This window comes from Nipponia nippon, unplaced genomic scaffold (assembly GCF_047370975.1).
Source record: "Nipponia nippon isolate SJK-2023a ecotype South Korea unplaced genomic scaffold, ASM4737097v1 scaffold_4, whole genome shotgun sequence".
In the NCBI taxonomy this organism is placed as follows: Eukaryota; Metazoa; Chordata; class Aves; order Pelecaniformes; family Threskiornithidae; genus Nipponia; species Nipponia nippon.
This window is the reverse complement of record NW_028262358.1, coordinates 54906243-54929947: the sequence shown is the minus strand read 5'-3', so window position 1 is coordinate 54929947 and position 23705 is coordinate 54906243. Positions and strand designations below refer to the sequence as shown.

The 23705-nt window shown below is 41.6% G+C and overlaps 1 protein-coding gene across 7 annotated transcripts; it reads right to left on the bottom strand.

The window, feature by feature from the left end:
* Nucleotides 1-313: 313 nt before the first annotated feature.
* On the bottom strand, nucleotides 314-22854 carry LOC148053309 (uncharacterized). 7 transcript variants are annotated; one of them, XR_015708396.1, is made up of 6 exons: nucleotides 22663-22854; nucleotides 17794-17922; nucleotides 12015-12115; nucleotides 3064-3196; nucleotides 2595-2683; nucleotides 314-914 (listed from the first exon to the last, which is right to left on the bottom strand). XR_015708396.1 is itself a non-coding variant. In XM_087775601.1 (5 exons), the coding sequence occupies exons 1-4, from the start codon at nucleotides 8557-8559 to the stop codon at nucleotides 2614-2616; spliced, it is 408 nt and encodes a 135-aa protein (XP_087631727.1). In that variant the 5' UTR covers nucleotides 8560-8604; the 3' UTR covers nucleotides 314-914; nucleotides 2595-2613. The 7 variants fall into 7 exon arrangements, 5 of the variants coding, with proteins under 5 accessions (XP_087631727.1, XP_087631725.1, XP_087631726.1 ...); XM_087775601.1 differs by lacking the exons at nucleotides 12015-12115; nucleotides 17794-17922; nucleotides 22663-22854 and adding exons at nucleotides 8260-8332; nucleotides 8428-8604; XM_087775599.1 differs by lacking the exons at nucleotides 2595-2683; nucleotides 12015-12115; nucleotides 17794-17922; nucleotides 22663-22854 and adding exons at nucleotides 8260-8332; nucleotides 8428-8604 and having other exon boundaries at nucleotides 314-694; nucleotides 771-914.
* Nucleotides 22855-23705: the final 851 nt, after the last annotated feature.

Genomic DNA, 23705 nt, shown 5'->3' with positions numbered 1-23705 from the left:
TGCCCCGGCGGCTGCCGCCCCCCTCCCCCGCTGGCGGCGGCCACCGCTCCGCCGGGCTCGGCGCCAGGGCAGGGAGGCGGCGGCAGCAGGGGGTGGGTCGGTGGGCCGCCCACCTGGGAAAGGGGAGGCCGGCGGGAAACCAAGCTGGGTTTAAGAGAGCTGAGGGAGGAAGGGCGGCCCCCGCAGAGGGTAGCATCTGCAAGGGGAAAAAGAAGCTGGGAAAAGCAGGATTAATTAAAAAAAACACCCCTGTATCTGCAACAGTTGTTCTGAGAGGGAGTTGCCAGGCGCTTTCTGTCAGAAATACCGGTGCGCTCTCTAAATTTCTTCATGCGTTATGTGGAGTACATGATTTCCATCACCCTGCTGAGGTATAGCTCGGCCTAATTCTCTTCCCCAAATGCCGACGGGCGAGCAGGGGCCGGACGCCGGCCAGTGAAGCCCTCGTCCCCACGCAGCTCAGCAGCCGCCAACACCTGCGGAAGGGATCCCCGACCCGCTCTGCGGGGCCAGTGAGGCCGTGATCCCGAGGAGGGGAGCCTTGCCAGCCTCGGGCGCAGGAGGCCCCGTGGGTCCTAACGTGCAGACTTGAAAATAGGGATCAAATTCCTCGTACGATAGAAAGACATGCATCCTTGACTTCAGCGGGGTGTTCAAGTAGGTCTTTGTATCTCCATAATTCGGGAAGTTTCATCTTAAGTGAAAAGACAACTTTTAGATGAGTTTGTACAGTCATCCAGTAAATCAGTTGGGTTTTGGGGGTGTGATACCTTACACCGCTTACTCTTTCTTACTCTTCCTGTATTTCCTTTCCTCCTGCATCTCTTGGATCCTCCTTCCTCCCTGCAGTGAGCAGGTGCTGCCTGCGCTGTCTAACAATGGACAGTATCCATCCGTTCTTGGGTAATCCTACCCTGCAAAATACAGTCAGAAACAGAAATCATTTAAAAGTAATCTTTATCACCTGTAGCGGAAGGAAAACTGCCTGAAAACCTGCAACCTAGAATGGGGTCTGGCAGGGACAGGGATGTGGTGGGGCTTTCAGATTTCCCCTGCGGCGCTGTGCAGAAATCAGTAGAGAGATCTTTGTTCCCCACCTTAACTCCCAGAGGCACCAGTGATTTCCAGCGTGCTCCAGCGTATGAAAGGAACTACAACGCTGCCAGGCCACAGTCATCTCAGACCTTAAAAGCTGCACTATCCATTGCAATGGTGTGATGAGAAAGGGCCATACTTTCTTCACAAGACATCAGTTGTCAGACTGGCCAATTGACAATTGTGAGATAAAATGACATAAACTAAAAAAAACCTAACATGTGCTAGGCAGGAAGTAAATTATTTGTGACAACTTAGGCTAAGTGGTCTGTTACAAGGAATAAAGTTGACTTTGCCATTGCAACAATGGATATTTTCAGAAATGACTGAAAATATGTTTTCCAAATGCAAGTGTTAACAAGTGAAAAAAACCCCTCTCAACAGCATTTAATTAAAATTGTCAAACGGAGGGAATCCCAGGGTAAGCAACTGCAGAGACTGGCTTTGCTTGGAGTAGGCAGGGAGAGAGAGAACACAACACCGAGTCTAATAGCGAGTGGTTATGTTGGGAGGCAAAAAAAAGAAAAAAGGGAAAAAGGAAGACAGTTTTTTTTCCCTCACAAAATGTGGAAATATAGGTGTGTATGTACATTCCAGTAAGAATCAGTCATTTTCATAAGCTACAGCAGAGAAGTCTGCAGTTCTTTTGTACATCAGCAGCACGGTGCGTGAAACGCCTGTGCCCAAAGTTTATTACTGAGCCCGTCTTGAGACAAGGTTATACAGGGCTGAGAGTCTGCTGAAATGTGTTTGTTAATTGTAAACAAAATAGTATTTCCCCAAACCCAGCCAGAAATGAATATAGTCCCTTCCAAAAATGGGTAATGGGGCACCTAGAAAGAAGACGCAATGGAAAGATCAGATCACAGAGAGCTGTACCGGGGTTGCTCCACTGTAATTGTTCAGATACATTAATCAAGCCTTTCTCTTGTGCTGTAGGCAATTCATGATCTGCCCGCTCATCCGCTCAAGCACACTGCTGTTTAACTCTGCCAGCCCAACTGTTTCAAACTTTGCTAAGCCATACCTGACCTTTCAGACAGATAGGATAGTATACTTACATGCATACGTTTTGTGCACTAGAAACTGAGTTTATTTTGCTAAGTTTAATACCAAGTTAAATATTTGACCCTTTTGCCTACAGTTGCTAAAACAGGGATTTGCCACAGGAAAGCGAAAGACCATCTCTCACTGCTCCATCGGCAGTATTTACTGCAATGCTTAAGCACTGGGATCATGTGAGTGAGCTGCGCGGTCCTTTCAGCCCTCTGCCAGACTCTCCACGCTGCCTCTGTGTCTGAGCCCGTTGCTAAAGTTGCTCTTCTCTCCTCTATAGTGGCTGATTTTGAATAGTTTTTATACCTTTCCAAAATCAAAGAATGATGTACTTAAGAAAATTGTTCTGTGCGCTGAGATTCAGAAAAGAACTCTTGTCCCATGTATCTGTAACAAGAACTAGGAGGCTGTATCTAATATTAAAATCTGGATGTAACTCTTACCGTGATGCAAATCAAGGCTTCAGTCACCAGCGAGGCACAGGCAGCTGCCTGCCCAGCAGTCCGGTCGATTCAGAGCCTTGCTTCTTTCCCTGCAGATTTTAGATATTACCCGTTTTTTTGGCCATACAAGGTATGAGTTCATGTTTTTAAAACCTTTATCAAACTGTTTATATTCTTCAGTGCTAGCAAGTGAAATTATAAATAGGATTGGGGAATTATTCTCAACATATTGTACAGGAGAAACACTTCTGCAAAGTACAGTCAATTTTGTCAGCTTGGTACTGCCATTTCTGATGCTGAAATTTCCCAAGAATGCTTTTTAGAAAAGGTAAGAGAACAACTCCAGTTAAAACCAATCCACAACAACTGGCATAATTGGTTCTGAAACTGAGTTTAAAATTAGTTTTCTGCAGTAGAAAAAGGTGATATCGGCAGCTTTAAAAACACCACTTTTCCCTTGAACATTCACCTGGCAGTTTCTTTTTCATTCTTCCAGACAGAAAGTCTGTCAGTCTTCAGGTTGACAAAAACAGAGGTAGCATTCACTGGCCAAAGGACAGTCCTTGGAAGCTCCCAGTCTGAGGTTACGTCCGTAGCTTCTCCTATAAAAACAATTAGAATTTTATGTGACAAGGACATATAGAAATTCACCTTATTTCACAAGATTCATGCATTGTACTTTTTCTGTTCTGTCTAGAGGTTATCAGTTGTGTGCCACAGTGCAATAATTTGCCCAGCCTGGTGTAAAGAAGTGGATATTGCTGGATTTGGAAGTAAGTTCAACTGCAGAACCTCAGCATAAAGCCAAAGCTGTGATCAATACGCAGCATAGCTTTGCTCAAGTGAAGGTTCTCAGCACTTGTCTCCCCACCCCACTATGAGTGCTTATGCTGTGTAATAGCTTAAAAAAACCCTTTTTGTTTCCAGTCTAGGAGTAGTCCAGCTATTGACATTTATTTGAAGGAGTGTGTTGGAAACTGTAGTGTCAATACTCCAGTTTACTATCTTTTCCTTCTGTTTTAAATCTCAGCGTGATTCTAAGTCTGGTTTAAAGAACAAATCGAACCCAAAACACTGTTCTTTAACCAGAAACATCAGCTCTAGGAGCTTAGAATTTATGAACAGGTAAAATAACAAGTATAATCATTCAAATAGAAGAAAATGTTTTGGTAAAGAAATGCGTTTCACGTCAAATTACTCAAAGACTATAGTGAAGGCCAGTTGCTTAGATTGCACGTGTGCAGTTACAAAAAGCTGTTGTGCCCTGATGTTTTTCTGTTCAATCCACAGTAGACAAACAGCTCTGCTATCACTGTTTAGACTCCCCTGGTTTTCCAGGTTGCTCCCTTCCTTTCTTCAAGATAGCACCAGCTTTTTTACTTCCTAACAGCTCATCTATTTAGGAGTAGAGAGCAAACATGACATTTGAGATAAGGATGTGATTAAGAGGTGCCTTAGTGGTTCATGAGTTCTAGCAGCCTCGCAAGATTTGGATAAGGCCTTTGCATAAGGGAAATCCATTGAGAGAGACTGCCTACCCTGGTATTTCAATTTTAAAAACATAGTGAGCTGTGTTAGAGTGAAGCATTATTGTAGGCTATGTATTAATCTGACATACCGAAATAATATGTTTTTGGAGACTTGGTAAACCTTTTTTTTTTTTCCAATATCTTAAAAGACCCAATATCTTTTTCAATATCTTAAAGAAATTTATATTGATTATGAGTGTCTTAGAAGAATGTTTACACTTGAAGGAAAATATCTTAGCCTAGCCAAAGCAACTCTGAAGTTTTTTAGATACTTGTTTTAAAACAGGGAAAGACCGCTGTATTAAATCAATCTCTTGACTAAGTTGGAAAAAGTGCATCATTGATAGCATCAACAATTTACAGATCTTTCAGTGCTCTGAGTAAGAGAATTAAAAATGTATGAATAAAGGCTCATATATGTCCACATGACATACAGTTGAGTCAATACCTACTAGGGAGACAAATTTAGTATTATTTAATGCTACCGTATGCCTCTTTTATGAAACTATTTTTTGATAAGTCAGTGACGTAAAATACAGAAAGCCAAGACCATGTGAGACTCCAAGATACTTCAGAAGAAGTGCTGGTTATGTTTCTTCCCAAATCCACTGTTTCCTGTGCTTTGTGGGAAATTCAGTAGAAAGTAATGATAAAAATAAATTACTGCTTTTCTTAAGATTTATATAATACTGGCATATAGTCACTGCATGTCTTTAGGGTCTTGATTCAGCAGAACACCTAGTTTCTTGCTGAAGTCCATCTTTATTCAGGATACCTTTCAACCATTTGCTTAAACTTGATGCTGTGTTGAAACTTGAGGCAAAGAACGGGCTTAAGTGTTTCTCTGGACAGGTATAACTTGCCGATTTGAGACAGGAAACCTACCTTGAAGTCCAAACAAATGACTTTCCTGTTCCAGATTCAAATCGGGCATGAATGTTTTCATAGTAAAAACCCTTGCAGAACGTCTTACAGCTCTTTCATTTTCCAGCTACTGATTTTAACCTCTTCTGTCTCATTGACTTCTGCCAAATCCCTTTCCTTTACACACTTTGTAAATGTGAGAGTGAGAGTGCAAACTGCAATATACTTAATCTTATTATATATGTTAACACAGAAGGTGCAATAATTACATTGTGTTTAAATTCCCCCAAATGTGGAGGAGGTTACTGGTAGGTGGCTAGTATATTTTAAAGAATAACCCAACATACTCTCTAAACCTAAATGGTTCATGGTATTAGATTTCTCCATCATCTTCTGGCCTTCTGCCCACGGCTGTAATTACCTTAACTCCTCACCCAATAATAAAACTCTCTGAACAAATCCTGTGCCTGCTATTAAGTAAAATTAAAGCTTAGTACAGATTCCCTGCATTCTTTCTTCTCTTCAGCTGTGGTGCTTGACAGCTTGCATAGTACAAATGAAACACACAAAGCCTTTAAGCCACCCCATATTAAAGAAAACAGTAACTAACTCTGAGCTTTCTAATGCTGATATGTATTAGAAACAGTAAATTTTGATGAAGAGCGGCACTGGATTCTCCATTTCTGTACAAAAATCACTGGTGTAACAGAACAGAATCAGTCATGTAAGCTTAAATACGCACTGTACCCGTTTGTTTCCTCATGGAGCTCATGCAAGCCCTTGTAAGGAGAAGGCAGCTTGGATTCCAGGTCCACTCTGCCCTAGGTCTGTCTGAGGTTGCCAGCAGGAGTGAAAATTGCAGGAATACAATTCACTATGTAACCAGCTATCCTCTAGCTACTGTGTCAAAATTACCAAGTTCCTGTTCTATCTGTGTGACTTTCAAGTTCCAAGTTGAGCTATGTTTCAGCCATCATCTCTCAAGCTTTTACCTTTTCTGTGGGAAAAGATCACTTGTATGTACCCATGGTTAAAAATATTTCAGTATCACAGAGCAAAATATTAATAAATATTGAACTTCTAACTCATCAGCTCGCTAGAATTAAGAAAGGTCACCCTGCCTCCAAGCTACAATGCTCAATACAACTAGGAAAACCAGTACAGAAAATAAGATGGTCATCCATGAAAACAGCCAGCTAGTATCTCAGCTGTTTGCAGCTACTACAATGTCACATAGAGGTAGAAGAGGAAATTGTGGGAAGTTTGTTAGGAGTTGCATAAGGTACATATTTAAAGGAATGCATTAATGTCCAAAAATTTTAGTGTTTACTTGTTGGTACATTTTTCTTCTCAAGATCTTCTGATAGATAACAAAATACCTTAAAAACCCATGAAAGTCTGTTGTTCCATCAGGAGGGCACCCATTCTGCGAAATACACACAATCCTCAAGAACATAACCCAGAAACTATAACCCCAGCTAAGCCAAACACAAATTTGTGCTTAAATTTAGGCATAGGAACAGTTCTGTTGGCTTTACTCGCATGCTTAAAATTAAGCATATGTGTTAACACTTTACTGGATTAGGGCCCATGTCAGCAAAATAAATTTCTTGGGAAGAAGTAATAAAAACGTAGCTTGCAGTGGGGGACAGCAGAGCCATTCACAGCTACAGAAGCTTTAAAACACTAGCTGGTATTTATGTATTTAAAGAAGAAACCAGGCGTTAAACAAAACATTTATTTTAGATAGCTATCTAATTAGTCTCCTACAGAATCACCTTCATTTTTCTTAATTTGATGAAAAACAGTTTTTGCATCCTTGCATCCCCAAAAGCAAATTAAACTACACATCAAAGAAAAAAATGTTTTGCAAGCACAAGCTTCAAAAGCAATTTTCCCACTGTTTAGTAACGGCCTGGCTGTTCCAGAGATACCGTTGCATTCCCCAGAGAAGGAGACAGACAGGAGGCCAAGCTTTTTAAACGCTGAGTTCCATTACACACATGCACCTGAATTTGCTCATTCAAATGATTTACACAACAAATAAACCATATAATTGCATATATACAATAAATGTCAGCTAACTTATTCTCTTGTATGCATTGTGCACTGATGTGTTTTTATTTTTAATGCTAAGAACCTCTCTAAATATTTGGTATTGTACATCTAGAGTTTAAAGAGAACTTACATCATTTGCAAAACCAGAATGGATACTATGCTACTAGACTGTGTCTATGTTAATTTTATTTTTTCCAGCAAAAACTTTCTGTTGCTAACAACAGTGCAGCAAAGTATGAATTCTAGTGTAGCTATAGCTCCTTCGGCATTTTAAGTGCAGTGCTATGTGGCCCTGTTCAGAACAGATCTGTCTTATATATGGAGATGCCAGCGATCGCAGCAGCTTACTCTGCACGAGCGCCGTGGCTCTCCCCAGTAGCAATGGCGCAGTCCCAATGGGCAATCCTCTCGCTAATATCCTTACACAGAAAATGTGTTAAACTCTTTCGCAATAGCAGCTTCATTTATTCCTTTAGCATTACTTCACACCTGGATCACCAGGCAATGCACGTGCATTGTATTTTCTGTGTTTTCAAAAGGAAAATCCTTCATTCAAAAGACAAGACGTAATAATTTGTTTTCAACTTAGCTTTTTCTCCCCTCTTTAGTAGCCCTCTCCTTACAGCCAATTTTCCAAAGGGGACAAGGTTGCTGAGTACGCAGCCTGCAGGTATTCGTGCTCATCCCCCATTCCCAGCCACAGCCTCTGAGCCCATTGGACAGTTCCAGATGGAGACATTTGTAATTCTCAAGTTTTTCAGAAAATAAGTGTCTGGGGTGCAAAGAGAGACAGTAGTGTCCTTGCAAAAGGGAAGAATAAAGATGGGGCTTCCCTCACCCTTATTACACATGAGAGGATCCACTGGGAATGCCAGCCTTGACACACAGGTCTGTAGAAAAAACAGGTTTCATGACTCCACTGTTACCAAATTCCTGATTTTACTGGGATTCAAAGCTCAGGATCCTCAATCCTCTTTTCATATCTTATTTGCACAGTCCACTACTCAGTGAAGACCTGTTCAAGGTCCCAATGCCCTACATTGCAAACAAACATTAAACAGTAAATTTATTGACTGCATAAAACTTATGAGATGACAGATGGGAAGAAAAATGGCTCCGAGAGAATGTTTTCTCTGGTAATCCTTACAGACAGTTATGGGACTCTAATTAGCAGGGTTTGTAAAAAAAAAAAAAAAATCCATTTTTCTTCCTACCTCTTATGTCAGAGGTTGCCTTTTCTTCAAAATTCGCCCCTTTATCAACACGTCTGAGGTCCCATTTTGATTTCTGCAGTGATGGCAGTGATGTGTACGGATATCATTAATCAAGGTAAAGTTGCATCGTTTTTAAAACTGCACACTTCTAGTAAACCGCTGTGCTACCTGTTGAGCTGGAAATAAGCACCGTGGAACCCACAGCACATACCAGTCACGTCTCACTTCCATTGTATGCCTGTCATCTTCTACTGATGGGCAGGAGACCTGAGCACAAACGGAAATGGTGTTGTGCTGCATGCGTGCAGGTTTTGTGTCTAGGCAGTGCTGCAAAGAAGCCTCAGCACTCACCTGCGCGCTGACCAGAAGCGTGGGAGAAAGGGGAGTTTGATTTATTGGCAAGAGCAGCAAGGCTGGGGCTAAGCCAGGCTGGCCAGCTAAGCCAAGATGTGCCAAGCTGTATACAGCAACCAGCCCCATATGCCAGGCTAGCGTATGAGACGGCCAGAATGGCAGTTCAGATTCACCAACAGTTAACTCAGTGCTGCGTTTTTAAATAGCTGTAGTAATGGAACCATAAAAACTCCCACCAGGTTGAGGTCGCCAGTTTGGGAGCTTTTTCCTAATGTACTACATATTTTAAAGCTTAATCATCAGCCCTTCTCCAAGGAAAACTCCTACCCGTTTCAGTTAATCTTTGTCAGAATCAGTCCCGGTACTGGGTAGCAGGCTGCAGTTAAAGTAAAAATTAGAAACAAGTTTCTAATCACAGAAATGAAGTTCTGAAATAGTCTTCCAACAGTAGCGGAGAGTGAAAAACAGTTTCAAAATGGAACATAAACATATTATTGCGGCTTTGTGGAACTATGTTCAATGAATCATAGATGTCTCATCCGGTTCCATTTCCCAGCTACCAAAATCCAATACCTGGTAGTCATCTGAAATTTGTACATGCATTGAACTATTACTGATTAAAATAATTGTTACTGAGTATTTATTTTAGTGAGACCATCACCCTCAGAAAAACCGCTGTTAATAACTCTCTGTTTATGATAAGTCACTTGTCAGCTCGCTTGTAAATACCTGATGCCCAACAGCATAAACAGACTTTGTTTTTAATTTAGAGAGTTTCGGTTTTATTTTTAGGAGTAATATTTCTATCCAGAAATCTTGCTACAGTACTATGCACACATTTTTATTTCAAATAATGAAGATCTACAAAGGCAATGCATATATTAAATTACAAAAGTACCTGTGCATTCCCAAGGCAATAAATATTCAAGTAGTAAGTGTGTTTCAAGTATGATTAGTGCTCTTAGGAACTTTGGGGTTGCAAATCAGTACTTTTAAATCTAAACTAGCTTCTACCCATCAGGTTATATAGGAGAGGAGAAAACCCCAAATAACATACAACAAAGGACCCAGAAAAGAAAGTTAGGTTTTGGTTATTATTTCGATTATAGTTATCCTAACCCTGAAAAAACAAAGGAAGATCACAATGAAAGAAGAACAGATGTGGAAAACAATGAAGACACGGTATTAAGCTGCTGCAGCTGAGACTTGGCACCTGTATAACGAACAAGTAACCACAGCACACTGTACAAGAGGAGGCCAGAGGTGATTTTTAAAGTGTCTAAGCCAAGATGCCCTAACTAACAGGTTTCCTTTTGGTTGTTCATCTGTGATAAATCACTAATTTAATCTATCCAACTTTTAGTTTAAGAATGTATAAGCCATTCCTTTTGCGTCACGATTCCATCTACTTTAATCTACAGCCTTTATTTCTCATACCTGTAGCATAAGTAAATTTGTAGTTTGCAGCTTCAAAAAAGGAATGACATAGACTGTGTGGCCATGTAACTGGGCAATATAACTACAAGTGTTTTCTGTTTCTTTTAGAGGTATGATGAGTTGTACAGGAAAATTATATATACGTAGTCACCCTGAAGCAATGCAGTGATGAAAACCAGTACCTGGTATCATTTCAGAATGGAATCAAATGGAAATGTTGTAAAAGGGAGGGGAAAAAAGTTGCAGTACAGTGTGTAATTTTCTGCTGAGATGCAAGGACATGCTGTAATAGATGATGCAATAAAATAATAGTGTACAACATTAAAACACAAGGCATTGCAATAAAGGAGTTGGCTTGCAGATAGTACACCTACGTTTCCTGTAAGGTGTTTCATATTGCAGTTGTCTCACTAAAATGAAGAACTCTTTCACGAATATCTTGGGGCAAACATTGCCTTTTATTCGTATTGATTTGTAACAATTCCTAGAAATTGCTCTAACCATCTTATAATAGAGAAACAATAAAAAGCGGGTAATTTTGAAACAGCAATAATTTCATACAACTTTTAAGAAAAAATATGTATATTACTTTGGGAAGTACTTTTAGCGGTATTGTGGTGGTACCACTTCTAGGCACTGAAATTAGGCTGAAAATAGCTATTGAAATATAGGAGAGTTGCAGTATCCATATCAGTTTACGTCTTCTTGAGATAATCCAGTGCCCTGCCTTTAAATATGCAGATCAGATAATCAGGGTGTTCAAATGTACACTTAAAACATTTTGCTGAGCACAGCTCCAGTGTCGCTGTAAAGTAGCTAGCAGAGAGACTTTCTGTTCTGGTACTTTCTGTACCTGGCCAAGCATTACGTTAATACAGCTTTTAATCTTTGTACTTAAGGAAAAGATCAGTAGTTAAAAAAGATTCGTTTAACAAATTGGTTATGTATTTTAAGAGGCCTCATGACTGTGTTTTTGATACAAAAAATAAACATTTTAAACTCCACAAAGTCTGTGGTGCTGTGAGCATTAATTCCTGGTTTAGTACTAGCTAGGGCAGCATTTCAAATGTAAATCTGAAGGCTTTGGGTCATTGACCTTGTGGAGCTGACTAGTGTAGGTTGTAGCGGGGTCCGATGTTCATGGCGTAACTCCAGGTAGTATTAGGCAAGATTGTGCGGAGCGTCCTACCGGCAGCAATGCGTGCTATGTGAAATCACTCCATGCAAGCAGAAACTCTCCCATGTGGCTTCTCACAACCTATGCAGAAGTAGAGGGAGGAACACAGGGCTGCAGGAAGCACCAGACAGTGGTTTGCGGCGCGCAGCTAGAGCTCCAGCTGGCTCTGCAGCCCAGCTCGAAATAGACCCCTTATTAATCAAGATAGTTTTGTGAGCAGAGTTCTTTCATGACACTGCTCAACACGCAGTACCTGGACCGTGGCGGCAACACGTGCCTTAAAAACACCCTACTTAAGAGCATGTAATCAACAGATACTGCAAACAGTACGATGTGTCTTTTAATCACATAGCATAATGCAGAGCAGTTGTTTGCATGTGCTCTAAAGCAAGTGCTGTTTATATTGCTACCCTGGAAAGTAAAGGCGGGGGGAGAGGCGGAGAGAGGTAACGCTGTCATCTTATTTTTATGGGAAAACCAGAGAATCAGAAGTGAGCAAGAGGTTCCTGTCAGGAGTGATGCCTGAAAACACTGTTAATAAAGACATTTGTTGAGCGCTGCAATTCCTAACATTTTAATTCTGTAGGAAGATGCTCACCTGTAAAATATTTATTTCCTTTTGTGGTAAGAAAAAAAAATAATGTGCCATCCACCTAACTCTGGAGACATTACAAGTGTCTTAATTAAAAGGCAAGCATGTAGGACAGCTCAGCAACAAACAGATTTGTAACAAACAAATCTACATGTAGAAAAACCTCTCCAAAACCACAAAGAGCAGCAGAATTACCTGGGCAAAGGATGGGTCCTTTCCCTTAGTGCAGAACAGGTTCCTTGGCACGCGTGAAGGAAACCCAGGCCGAATGGAGGCACACGGGGAGCACGGAGCCACTGGCATTTGGCATGCATACAACACAAAACAACCTGAAAACACAGAACCCCCTCACCCCAACAACAGCAAAAGCTGGGAAATAGATCAAATGCATCACCGAATTATTTCAAAATACAGAACAGTTCCATTATATGAACACTTTTTTGCTTCCATGATATTCTCAACATTTCTGCCTTGTATTACATAAAATTCTAACTATTATTAGAATTCCTTTAGTTTCCAACATGCTTAAAATAAAAGAAATTAAAATTTCTACTGATGTTTGCTGGTTCATTTCTACCAGTGTACTCTCCCTTGGCAAAGTTCTTCAATTCTTAGATTTAAACTTATGAACAAGCAACTCTCCTTGTTATTTCTGCTGCTGTGTTTCCTTTTGAAACTCAAAACCTATGGCTTTTAATTGTGCGTGGGTTTTTTTCTTATTCACAGCTTATTAAAAACGTGTCTACTAAGAGCCCGTTCTTGGTCATCATTCACATTAGTTTCTTTCAGTTCTTTTTTTCGAACACGCCTGGCTGACACGTGTTCTCACCTTCATGAAGTGATCTTTTTTTAAAACAGGAAGAACTTCCGAGTAAACAACGTCACATTAGGCTTTATAAACAAGAGTAAAGTCAGCAAGATACAGAAAGTAATCTTGCCCTACTCAGTGCTGGCTTTCAGAGTTCGGTATGGCTTTAGATCAGTTTTATTGAAACTGGAGAAGAGCAACAAGGAAGGGTTAGAAGTCAGAAAAATGCAACCTATGAGGAACAGATTGAAAGAACTGGTGCTGTTTGATCAAGAGAAGAAAAGGTTGAAGGCAGATAAAATAACAATCTTCAAATATGGAACAGTTGCTTGAAAAAAAAAAAAAAGTTTTCAATTGCTGCAAGGTTTGTGGCTAGACCTTAAGTGAACCTTTCTAAACAGTGAGTGCAACAAAAGCATTGCAATAGCTAGGGGAGGTCACACAGTTCCATCTTTGGAGATTTCTACAAACAGGTTAATATATAAACATCTGTCAGGAATGCTGTAGGGTATAGTTCATCCTACAGGGGATGGCTTAAATTACTTCTTTAAGTCCCTCCACAGGCCTATTTCTATTATACATGATTCTGGTTAAACAATAAAAATTTGTAATGAAGATGCAAACATTTTTGTTAGCTTATCACAATTTGTTACTGTTGTGATCAACTCCTTTATCAATGTAAAACACTACCATGTTAGATACATGCAAAAAAATGTTGTTCAATGTAAACAGAAAAAAGATCTGCATTTGTACAAAGTCTTATGGTTCCCAAAAGGCTATACTTCTCTTCTTTACCTCTTCCCTCAGGCTAACAGGTGATAAAGGAACAAGTCCCTTTATTCTTTAATGCTATTTGGTATTAGAAATTATCGCCTCATGCATTATTAGTAAGAAGACTGGTCCACGAGTATTCCAGCTCCTGTGTTCCAATTTATGCACAAAGGATTGGAAAGGATCTCCTGGCTCATGAAGCCCAGGTCCCTGTTATCAGTCAGGCCTGCAGTCTATAATTTATCAAGCTTAAATTTGTTTTCAAAGTTCTGTCTTAAAACGCTGCTTCCATTATACTGAGTGGGCAGCTGTTCCAGACCTCTCTCCTCTGATGTTTCAAAACTTCTTAAATTTTCAATGCAAATATAGTTAGGGACGTTTATACTACTTCACTCTTGCGCCTGTGCTGATTTTTACCTTAAACACCTCTTTTCTGTCCCCCAGTGACAACAATCCTATCCTCTCTTGGTTTTTTGGTTAATTTTTTTTGTCTCTTCTTTAGCTGGTCCCTTAGCCACCTTTCATTTTCTCCTACTAATTTTCATCTTTGCTACATTAACTTGTTTTCCTTGATGTGTTTCTTTGACATCCAGATGGATTGGATCCAATGCTTGCCTTGTCAGCAAGAAGATCAGTTGGTAAACACATGTACCTCATCAGTATGGCATCATCTACTCCTAAAGTATATGTTGTATTTTATCTTATTTTTAATTTTTCTCAATATCTTCAGTTATATTTCCTCCAATATTTACAAGCCTTGCATAGGGTTGAGATATGATCAATGGATCCAGCTGCTTATGTTGTAGTCTCGCTTCATCCTAATCATAGACACAGTATTTGCTATTTATGTCCTATCCTCACTATCTGACCAAGTCTCAGCTATTTATTAAAAATCTTTACTTCTGGATTCCATTTCATGTGCTAGTTCTTCCAATATATTGGCTATTTTAATGTATTATCTCTGTCCCACCCTTCAAATGAGCACATTCAGGTCCTTCAGCTTTTCTGCCACCTCAGGTGTGCTCATTTTAATTTCTTGGTGTTAAATACCCTTCTCCTGAAACTGTGTATTCCTCAGTAACTTAGAGGCAATCCCATTTTTTACCTGTACTTTCACTCCCTTTACTTGTTTCCATGCTCTTTCTTTCCTCAAATGGTTGGTTATTGGCACTTATTTAAACCAAAGGACACCAGTGAATATTCTCACCAGCTGCATTTTGTGTGGTGGCCTACAGTACTCACCAGAAAGGAGGCAACGAGGGTGTGGATTCCTCCTCAACCAGAGAGGTTCCCCGTCATTCCTACATGTGTGCTCACCCACCCCACTAGAGGCAATTCTCATGCAGGGCCTCCCGCATCCCATCTGTTAGCCTGAGTTACTGCAGAGTTCAAATAAAAAAAACTTCTTGGTGCCAAAAGTGGAAGGAGGAATAAAGAGCCTGTGTCTACAGCCCGGTGTCAAGGTTTTGGGCAGAGGTGACTCCTGAGCTGTAGTCCCCAGGTTGCCAGTGCATTTCACGCAGACGTGGCGTAGTGCACAGCAATGGCTGTCCGTGCCAGCTCTCTGTGGATCAGATGCAGAGAGGTGGGTGCTCCAAGGTGAGACTCACGACAAGGTCATCCTGAGCGAATGGGCAATCCTGTGTCTCATTCACATTTCAGTGCCTACTGACGGTGCGGGAGAGAGAACCCGCCGCTGTGGTGCGACTTAGCGTGCCTTCAGATGGAGAGGCAGGCAAGGAAGCAGGCTGGGTGTTTTGCAGGCTGCATGGCTACAGTTAAGCACCTAAATTCCACTTTAAACCAAATGTAAGCACTTCAGTGCTTACAAAGTTACTTCGTTATCAACCATTTGCTGATAAACCTGAGTCCAACAGAAATTAAAGAGAAGCTTTATCTCTGTGGACTACCTGACTTTTTTAACCACTTCAAACTCCCTATCCTCTGCAGCTTGCCTGTCTGTAAAGGAGTGGTAACGTCCTAGCAGAGTTTATGTAACTGCTACTCAATATTGCACTAAGCTTCCTCCATCTGACATGTAAAACTTCCACCTGCTCAGTCACCCAAGTCCTGACTTGAACTGACTCTTGATACTACAGTGCTATATTTGCTCCCAGCAGGCTGATAACAACGTGTACAGAGGAGTGCCTGATCCAATTTATGCTATAGCCTGAGACGATAATTGTTTTACGCTGGCTGTTATCACCTAGCAGCAGGATCAGTTTAAGTTTGTTGCTCTCTAGAGAAGAAGGAAGCTGCAAATACAGTGAGAAATCTATGTGCCGTGGTGTTTTAAAACGTCAGAGAGCCACTACTGTATCATTAACTATAATTTTAAGCTTTGACAGTGCTGTCAATGAGCCTTGATATTTTGTCATCGCTGTACTATTTGTAAAAAACTGTTTCTCTCCATTGGCTGCTTCTTTCATCTCTGTGGTTGGCAGCCTTGTTATTTGTTTTTCTGTCTAATGGAAATTCTAGAACTACTGGTAGAAAGCGAAGTGTTGCTATGAAAAACACGATCCTCCCTCCCCCCCCCCCCGCCCTTTAAATACCTCTTTCTTTCTCTCTGTTTAAAAACAAATACTTTACAATGTAAGTGATACTGTTGCCTCCCCCTCCCAACTTGTTCCAAAGGCAGCAGGAGCTTTTAAAAAGCTGTTTCTCTCTAAACTTACCACTGAGATAAGTCTGAGTTATTGTGAAAAGTTTGTTTCTGTCCACCCCCTTCTCCCTTGCACAGAGATATTTTCACAAATCTCCTATTATCAGGCAGTGCTGAGAGTAGAGCAACTGTGGAGTCTCTAAATTGCCAGCAAAGATGATTGAGTTTGCAGTGATAAAGTGCAGGAATAAACAAAACAATGTAGCATGCTTTAAAGATTCAGTCCTACTCTTCATTTGAGCATTTTCTTTGCCTGATCCACACAAAATAAATATCAAAAGGCCAGCAAGTACAAAATAAGCCTCTGTATTCCACTAGAGCAGAATAAAGCAGCTCATAGGCTTTCTGTTTAAGCAACTTTGTAAAGCTCTGGTTATCAGCGAGGCTTCCAGACTTCTAAATCTGGCAATTTTTGTTACCACCCTTATGCTTATTTACAGGTCTCCAGTCTCCAATTCCCGCCCCCCCTTAATGCATGCCCTGTTCCTGCTGCTGTATGCAGAATCAGCTTTCTGGATGTTTCCTCATAACATACAACACAGCTCAACTTACCACCTGTAAATAGCTCCATCTGCTCCAAAACAATTTGTATCAAAAGAGAAACAAAGAGAGAAAGATCCTGGTATGAATACAGGCTGGGGGATGAAGGGATTGAGAACAGCCCTGAGGAGAAGGACTTGGGAGTGCTGGGGGATGAAAAGCTGGACATGAGCTGACAATGTGTGCTCACAGCCCAGAAGGCCAACCGTATCCTGGGCTGCATCAAAAGAAGCGTGGCCAGCAGGTCAAGGGAGGTGATTCTGCCCCTCTACTCTGCTCTGGTGAGACCCCACCTGGAGCACTGTGTCCAGGTCTGGAGGTGCCAGCACAGGGAAGACATGGACCTGTTGGAGCGGGTCCAGAGGAGGCCACAAAAATGATCAGAGGGATGGAGCACCTCTGCTATGAGGAAAGGATGAGAGAGTTGGGGTTGTTCAGCCTGGAGAAGAGAAGGCTCTGGGGAGAGCTTATTGCGGCGTTTCAGTACTTAAAGGGGGCTTAAAAGAAAGATGACGACAAACTTTTTAGCCTGTTGCAATAGGACAAGGGGTAATGATTTTAAATTAGAAGAGGGTAGATTGTGAGCAGAACACACTGAGATGCCTCAGGGAGGTCAGATGTCTCAGACACAACACCTCTGCTTATTGCTGAGTCCCTATAAGCTTCTGGGTGTCAGTGAAAGAAATCATCATCATTTGTAATGCTAATAAACCTCTCTGTCTCAAAGGTTTCTTCTGCCTCTAAAATCCATGACAGCAGCTGTATTCTGATGCCAACATTTGGTGGAAAACCTTCCCTTTCGCAAGAGAAACCTTCCTTAAATTGTGAGAGAAACTAGCTCTAAAGGATTTATTCAGTCTGTATGCTTATATAATGTAATGAAGCATCTGTTCATTACATTTTCACTCTTTAATTTGAGCGATCAAACATGAGTTTTTAAAATTTGGAGGGCGGGGGGGGGGGATGAAAGCAAAGGGTTGAACTTCTTGATTCATCCAGTGCCTCACAAAAGGTGTTCACCACAGTGTAGCTGAACATCACCATTATAAGCAGACAGCTCTACCTCTTCCAGGGTGCAAGCGATGAGGGACACATAGGCAAGGTGGGGTGTGAAAATGTCCAAGAAAATTCAGAAGACAGAAGTTTAAGAAAAATGAGAAGGCGCTGTGCAGAAAATGACACAAACTCACGTGCCTGAGTGCTGGATTTCATCTTCAGAGCTCCGATTTAGGTTATGAGGTTGGTGATACCCCAGGTAGCCACACAATCTTCTATTCCCAAAGTTCTTCTGCCCCAGTTCTCAGGAACTGTATGAACAGCTGGCAGATAGGATTAAAACAAATAATACATAATGAAATGCCAACTTATTCCATTGGTATTAGCAAGGACTTAATAAAGAAAGGTTTTATCTTGTTAGAAGAAGAGTTTTGTGCCCAAGTTATTTCTAAACTGTGAAATGTATCTATCTATGTCCCATACCGAATGTGTGTGTCAGTAACCAAAGGCCAGAATGAGTATTTAAGAGAGAAAAATGTAAATGCAGCAGTGTGAAAAAAGGGATTGAGGAATTAGAAAGAGAGTTGGCTTTCCATTTCTAGAGGCACAATGAAACTAAGTGCTCTGCATGAGCTACCCCGTCAATAGCTTAAAAAGATTAGGAGAGGGGCAGTCTTTTAGTGCGCATGACCTTTTCAGCAGCATGGCAAATAAAATAAATAAAGAGAATAGGCCAAATCCAGAGGTGGGTTTATATTTAAACACAAAGTTTACATTCAAGTTTCTAGGAGAAAAGTTGGAACAACGTGGAGTAAGCTTGGATCTTCTCATTCTGTTAAGATCGAATCGCATAGTATTTTTAGACTTTAATACTGTACATGTTTTGACCCAAAATGTAGTTAAAGTCTTCTTTTGTCTTGGATCTATTGTGAATTATTAGCGCTTGACATTCTATAAACTGGGGCTGGCATAGACTTTCATAGACATAAACCCTGAATCAGAGTGGGGCTGTTGCGTTGTGTTTTGTTTTTTTTTTTTTCTTTTCAGTAAACACAGATTTATAATGTGCCAAAAACTCTACAGGTCCCTTCAATCAGAAGTCAAGGGGGAGGCTTTCAAAACATTCTTGGCTTTTTTATTTGAGCCACCTCATAGCTTTTTCTGCAGGCATTCCTTCCCAGCAAATAGCACAAAAGCTAGCATGCTGAACAAATAAATATACAAAGGTTACTGAATGTATAACCCTTTCCCTCCAAGCAACCTCCTTCTACCTTGCATGCACACGCTGCAGGTTTAAACTGCAAGCATAATTTAATTCCCTCAAACCAAACCAAATCAAACCAAAGCAAACCAAAGCAAACCAAACAAACCCTGTAAGGATTCAGAAAAAAAGATTATTGAGTCATGGCAACTTGTTTCATGTGTGAGCTTACTGAAGATCAAAAACCTCCAAAAATAATTTTTGTTTGTTGAAACATTCATTTAGACCTCACCTTAACATTCATGAGGGGCTCTTGTGCATCCTGACCCCTCCACAAGGAGAGACATGAAGATTGCTGATAAGAAACACCAAGTTCCTCTTCTTGTGAGATTTTCTGACTTGTAACAAGTTTCTAATAACCGTACCTAGCCCTAACGGCATCTTGTTCGGTGCTCTGGTTATATACATGGGGTGAACATGACTTAATAAGGCAAATAGTTCTGTGCAATAAGGTAAGGTTTTTTCCTAATCTTGAATACGTAAGGCAGAATTCATGTCTTTGAAAGTGAAAAAACCAAACAGCTCTCATGAAGGAGTTGCTTTGGAAATGCTTTTTGCAAGTGTACCTCAGGCCTCACTTACAGTGTTACAAAGCCGCAGCTCTGAGTCTCAAAAACCAAGCTACCTTTTCATAACTAGCCATCTCTGAAGCAGGTAAACACATCCAAGGAATTAAAAACACCTGCAAGTTGCCATAAGACGACTGGTTCACTGTAGTTGGAAGATGAATTTTTGTGTCATAAAGATGATATACTTTTGGGCTCCCAAGGACCACACCAGCAGTCTTCAGCTTAAAAAAAGAGAGAAAGGAAGAAACAGAAGCACCCTTGCCACAGTATTTCACAACCCTGTATCCGTACTCAAGGTTCATAGCCAGTCCGAGTCCAATGGCAAGGGGTGAGCTGCAGCGTGCTCTGCATCGTCATGCAGCGAAGGCCACCTCCCCGTGTGCGTGCCCACAGCTGCTCTCCTGCGGCGAGCCATGTCCCAGCTCACACAGGAAGGGAGGTGAATGGGTTAAGCCTCTATTTCCACTGCTACTCTTCAGGTCATATGAAGGCTGAACGTCTTGCCGAAGTTTTTCTAAAGTTTTATGTCAGATCTTGGCTTCTTCTTTCAATAGTCATTTGGATCTAGGTCCTTTTGAAACACATTGTTTACAAACAGAATTAAATCTTTGGAAAAGATATTTTTATTGAGCTTAAAACACACATGGTTAGAAGAATCTGACTCGGAATTTAATGTTTCATGTGGAACTGATAAAAGCAGACTCTTTTTGCCTTTTCTTCCCTCTATGAAAGTGGCACTAGGGATGCATTAGATGTGACGAGGTGTTAAAGATCCTTCATCTTCTACCTAAAGCACATTCACCACCTCCTCGGAGGGCAGTACTATTCCCTCCTCCTGTCCGCTTGTTTGGATGGCGGACACCACTGGCAGGGCAGGTGTGCCTGGCAGAGGAAATTCTCTATTACAGCAGTCACCTGATGCAATACACCCAGGGATTGCCCTGGGGAGGATGGCTCTATACACAGGGGATCCGTAGTGTTTAGGGTTTGTCATTACATTTTCCCATGAAACTGGAACTGAAAGAAGCCCCGGTTATCAGGAACCTTTTTAAATTGACCTTATGATCTAGTAATTCAGAGTGTTTCTCTGGGACTTGAAAAGCATTAGTAATACGTCAGGCAATACAGGTATATAAATAAAACCTACACTTCTACTTACCTCTATATACACTCTTTTATTGCAAACGTCTCAGAGTAAGGACTGGTAGGAGCCTGCCACAATGCAGCATAGCCATTTAGAAAAAGTGGTAGCAGTGGTTAAGGGCAATAAGGGTATAAAATCTAACCCATTTTTTCACCTGTCAGCTGAGAGAAAATACTGCCACTAGCATCTTGGGACAGATTTCTCATCTCCTTTGCCACATGAGTGTTATTCAGTGATTTCTCCCACTGCTTTCCTTACATAAGTTTTCTGTTTTGTGTATTCTCTCACCTTGTATATTTCCCAAGGCTCAAGCTATTTATCCTCCTTTAACCAACAGAAATATTAAATTTATTTTAATTTTCCATTCTCTCTCCGTTTGTCTTCTGTTCACAACTTCATTTCTTGCTGCTGCATTTTCTACTTCCCATTTCTGTATCTCAGTTCCTGACCTTTGTTACCATCTCATCTCGATCTGTAATCTTGGCTTCTTTTCCTTCTCTTGCCCCTTGTTTTCATAGCCTCTCTTCTTGACATTAGTGCAGTCCTGTGTCAGTACAAATAGCCTACTGAACTCTCAGTGGCTGTGTGGTTTTGTATGAGGACACATACACACACACACACACTTTGTTCCTTAACTAATTGCCTCGGGCTATCTTGGGGGTCTCCCCCATTCTCCATGACTGATTCCACTGCACAGTCACTTCGGGACTCTTAAATGTGCTAAGGAGGGTGGTTCTGAAAGTGCCCATAATAAAAAACTCCCTCAGCTTTTCCCCTTCCACAGAATGCAGTTTTTGCCTGTCAGAGCCATTTTTAAATCTGTGAGTGCCCAGGCGCCCTGCTCCCTGATCTCCTGTACTTTGCTGGTAGAAGTCTCACCTCAAACTCTACCTGCACGTGCTGCCCACATTCAAAGGAACCTATGAGAAACACACACTTGCTCCCCGGCTGAGATTATCTGGGGTTTCTGATCCATGCAAACTAAACAGTCGCTGCAAAATAATCTAGGCCATAGTTCACATCAGTTCTCCCTCTCTCTGAAATCCTCCAAGTCACCTCTTTGGGTTTGTCCACCTGCTGTCTCACTGCGTCTTCAAGCCCTGGACTCCATGGGAAAGGCTGCGCGGTGCCTGGCCGCAACCAGCGCCCCACCCCCGGGGGCTGCCCAGACACCCCTGCGGCGGGAGCATCCCTACTGCTATGGTTAGAAATGCCCGTCACTATTTTGTCACCACGTTCATCTCAGCTGTTCAGAAATGAAGGCCACCCCAAGACGAATCACTAGGCCCCGATTCAATCCTTTGAACCCAGTGTAAATACAGCCAGGTTTGAGTGAGAGCTGGATCTAGCCCTTAGCCAGGCAGTGAGCGCAGTAGTACAGCTAAGTATAGCAACCACTTAGTTTACAGTAGAGTGACCCAATAATTATGCAAGATAATACTGTATGCACTTAGCTCGCCTGTACCATTCAGAGCACTTGCCAATAATACACGAGCACATTTCATTATCTCCTTCCCCAGCTTAGGGCTCTTTATAAACGGTCTGTTTTCTCCCGAGATCACTGGAGCTATGGCACGGAGGACTGTCTAGGTATATTTAACCCCGCAGATCATTCCAACATGCTTCTTTAAAAGAAGATCATATTGTTTTTCCTGCTTTCCATTTTTGAAAGGCTAGGCTTTGGCCAGAGGGTACTCTACATATCTGGCTGCAAATAGACTGCTTGGAGCCAAGCAATGCGGTGCCTTGACTAATTTCAGCATTCACTTAAGCTAAATTATTTATGATACTCTCTGCACAGGCCTTTCTCTGTTGTTGTTGTTTTAATGTTGTAATCTCACCCAGAATAAAAGGATAATTTGCATGTGTTTTCAGCTACTGCAGTAGCTCACACATGGCTCTGAAGACTGGAGCCAATGACAATATATTCAAAGTTTGAACCAAGTGGCCAGAAAAGGGAAATTTTGACATGCCAGTAAATCATGTCCCCAATGGTGAGGAAGCTTAACATTTTTACATAAGCAGCTGAAACAACATCAGAAACATTTTCCAATGATACAGTTATTCACGTATATCAAAAGCTCATCACCTTTGCTGCAGTAGCATAAATCAGGAGGATGTTAAGCTGAGAACGGTCTATTTTCACCTCCGAGCTGGTATTATGAGTCCAAGTTCATCGCCAGCAGAGCGTGGCTCCATCGTTGTGAGAACGTAAAACGCTGCAGAGACAGAAGGAAGAAATACAGCGGTGTTTTTAAGGAGCCTTCTAGTTTCCAGCAGGCACAAGGCACAGGAGATAAGAAACAAAGTAAAAGTTACAAGGGAATGCGAAGCAGAGAGGTACCCCCTGCTTCACTGGCTGGTGGCTTGCCAAAGAAAACAACAGAAGCAGGGATTAGAGCTTGTGACGTGCGCATTAGAGCAGGACTACCTGTTCCCTGCCTTTTCTCCTCTGAAAAGCTGCCATGTGAGGAGAAACATTCCTTTTATTATTTATGGGGACAGCCACTCTTGTTTATTATGCTCATGTTACTATGCTACATGCCAAGTACAAGCCCTCTTTTTCATAGAGAGGTTTTTCTTTGTACAGAGAGGAAAAAAAGAAAAGAAAAAAACCCCAACCCTGTTTGCAGGATTAGTGAGGAAATTAAAGCCAGAGTAGAGAAAGGAGGTCTTTCTACAGAGCTGTGATTCTGCTTAGAAAGGCGGTAGGAGCAGAGTACTGCAGTGCCCCGGCACCATCGTGCTCGGAGGGATTAGCAGGAGGAGATCCACTGCGGCAGCATTCCTGCTTGCCCCAGCACTGCTCGGGCACCCGCATCCCTTAGCAGCCCAAGGAGCGGAGAACTCGGAGCGGAAGAAAGATTAAACAACCCGCAGTCTGAACATCAGTAGTTGTGCAGCTTGTAGGAGATGGGTATTTTTTCCCCCTCTGCCTTTGGAAGAACGTTGATAGGAAGGAAAGAAAAACAAGTTCATTCCTCCCCCCTCTTTTCTTTTTGCAAGGCAGCTGAAGGACAGCTGACCTATTTTCTGAGTTCTGCCGCACGGGAGGCTCCCCAGCACCTGATCACTTCTTTGTGCCTGTCCCCTGAAGCGTGTTTAATACTCAAAGGCCTGGCCCTGGTCAGT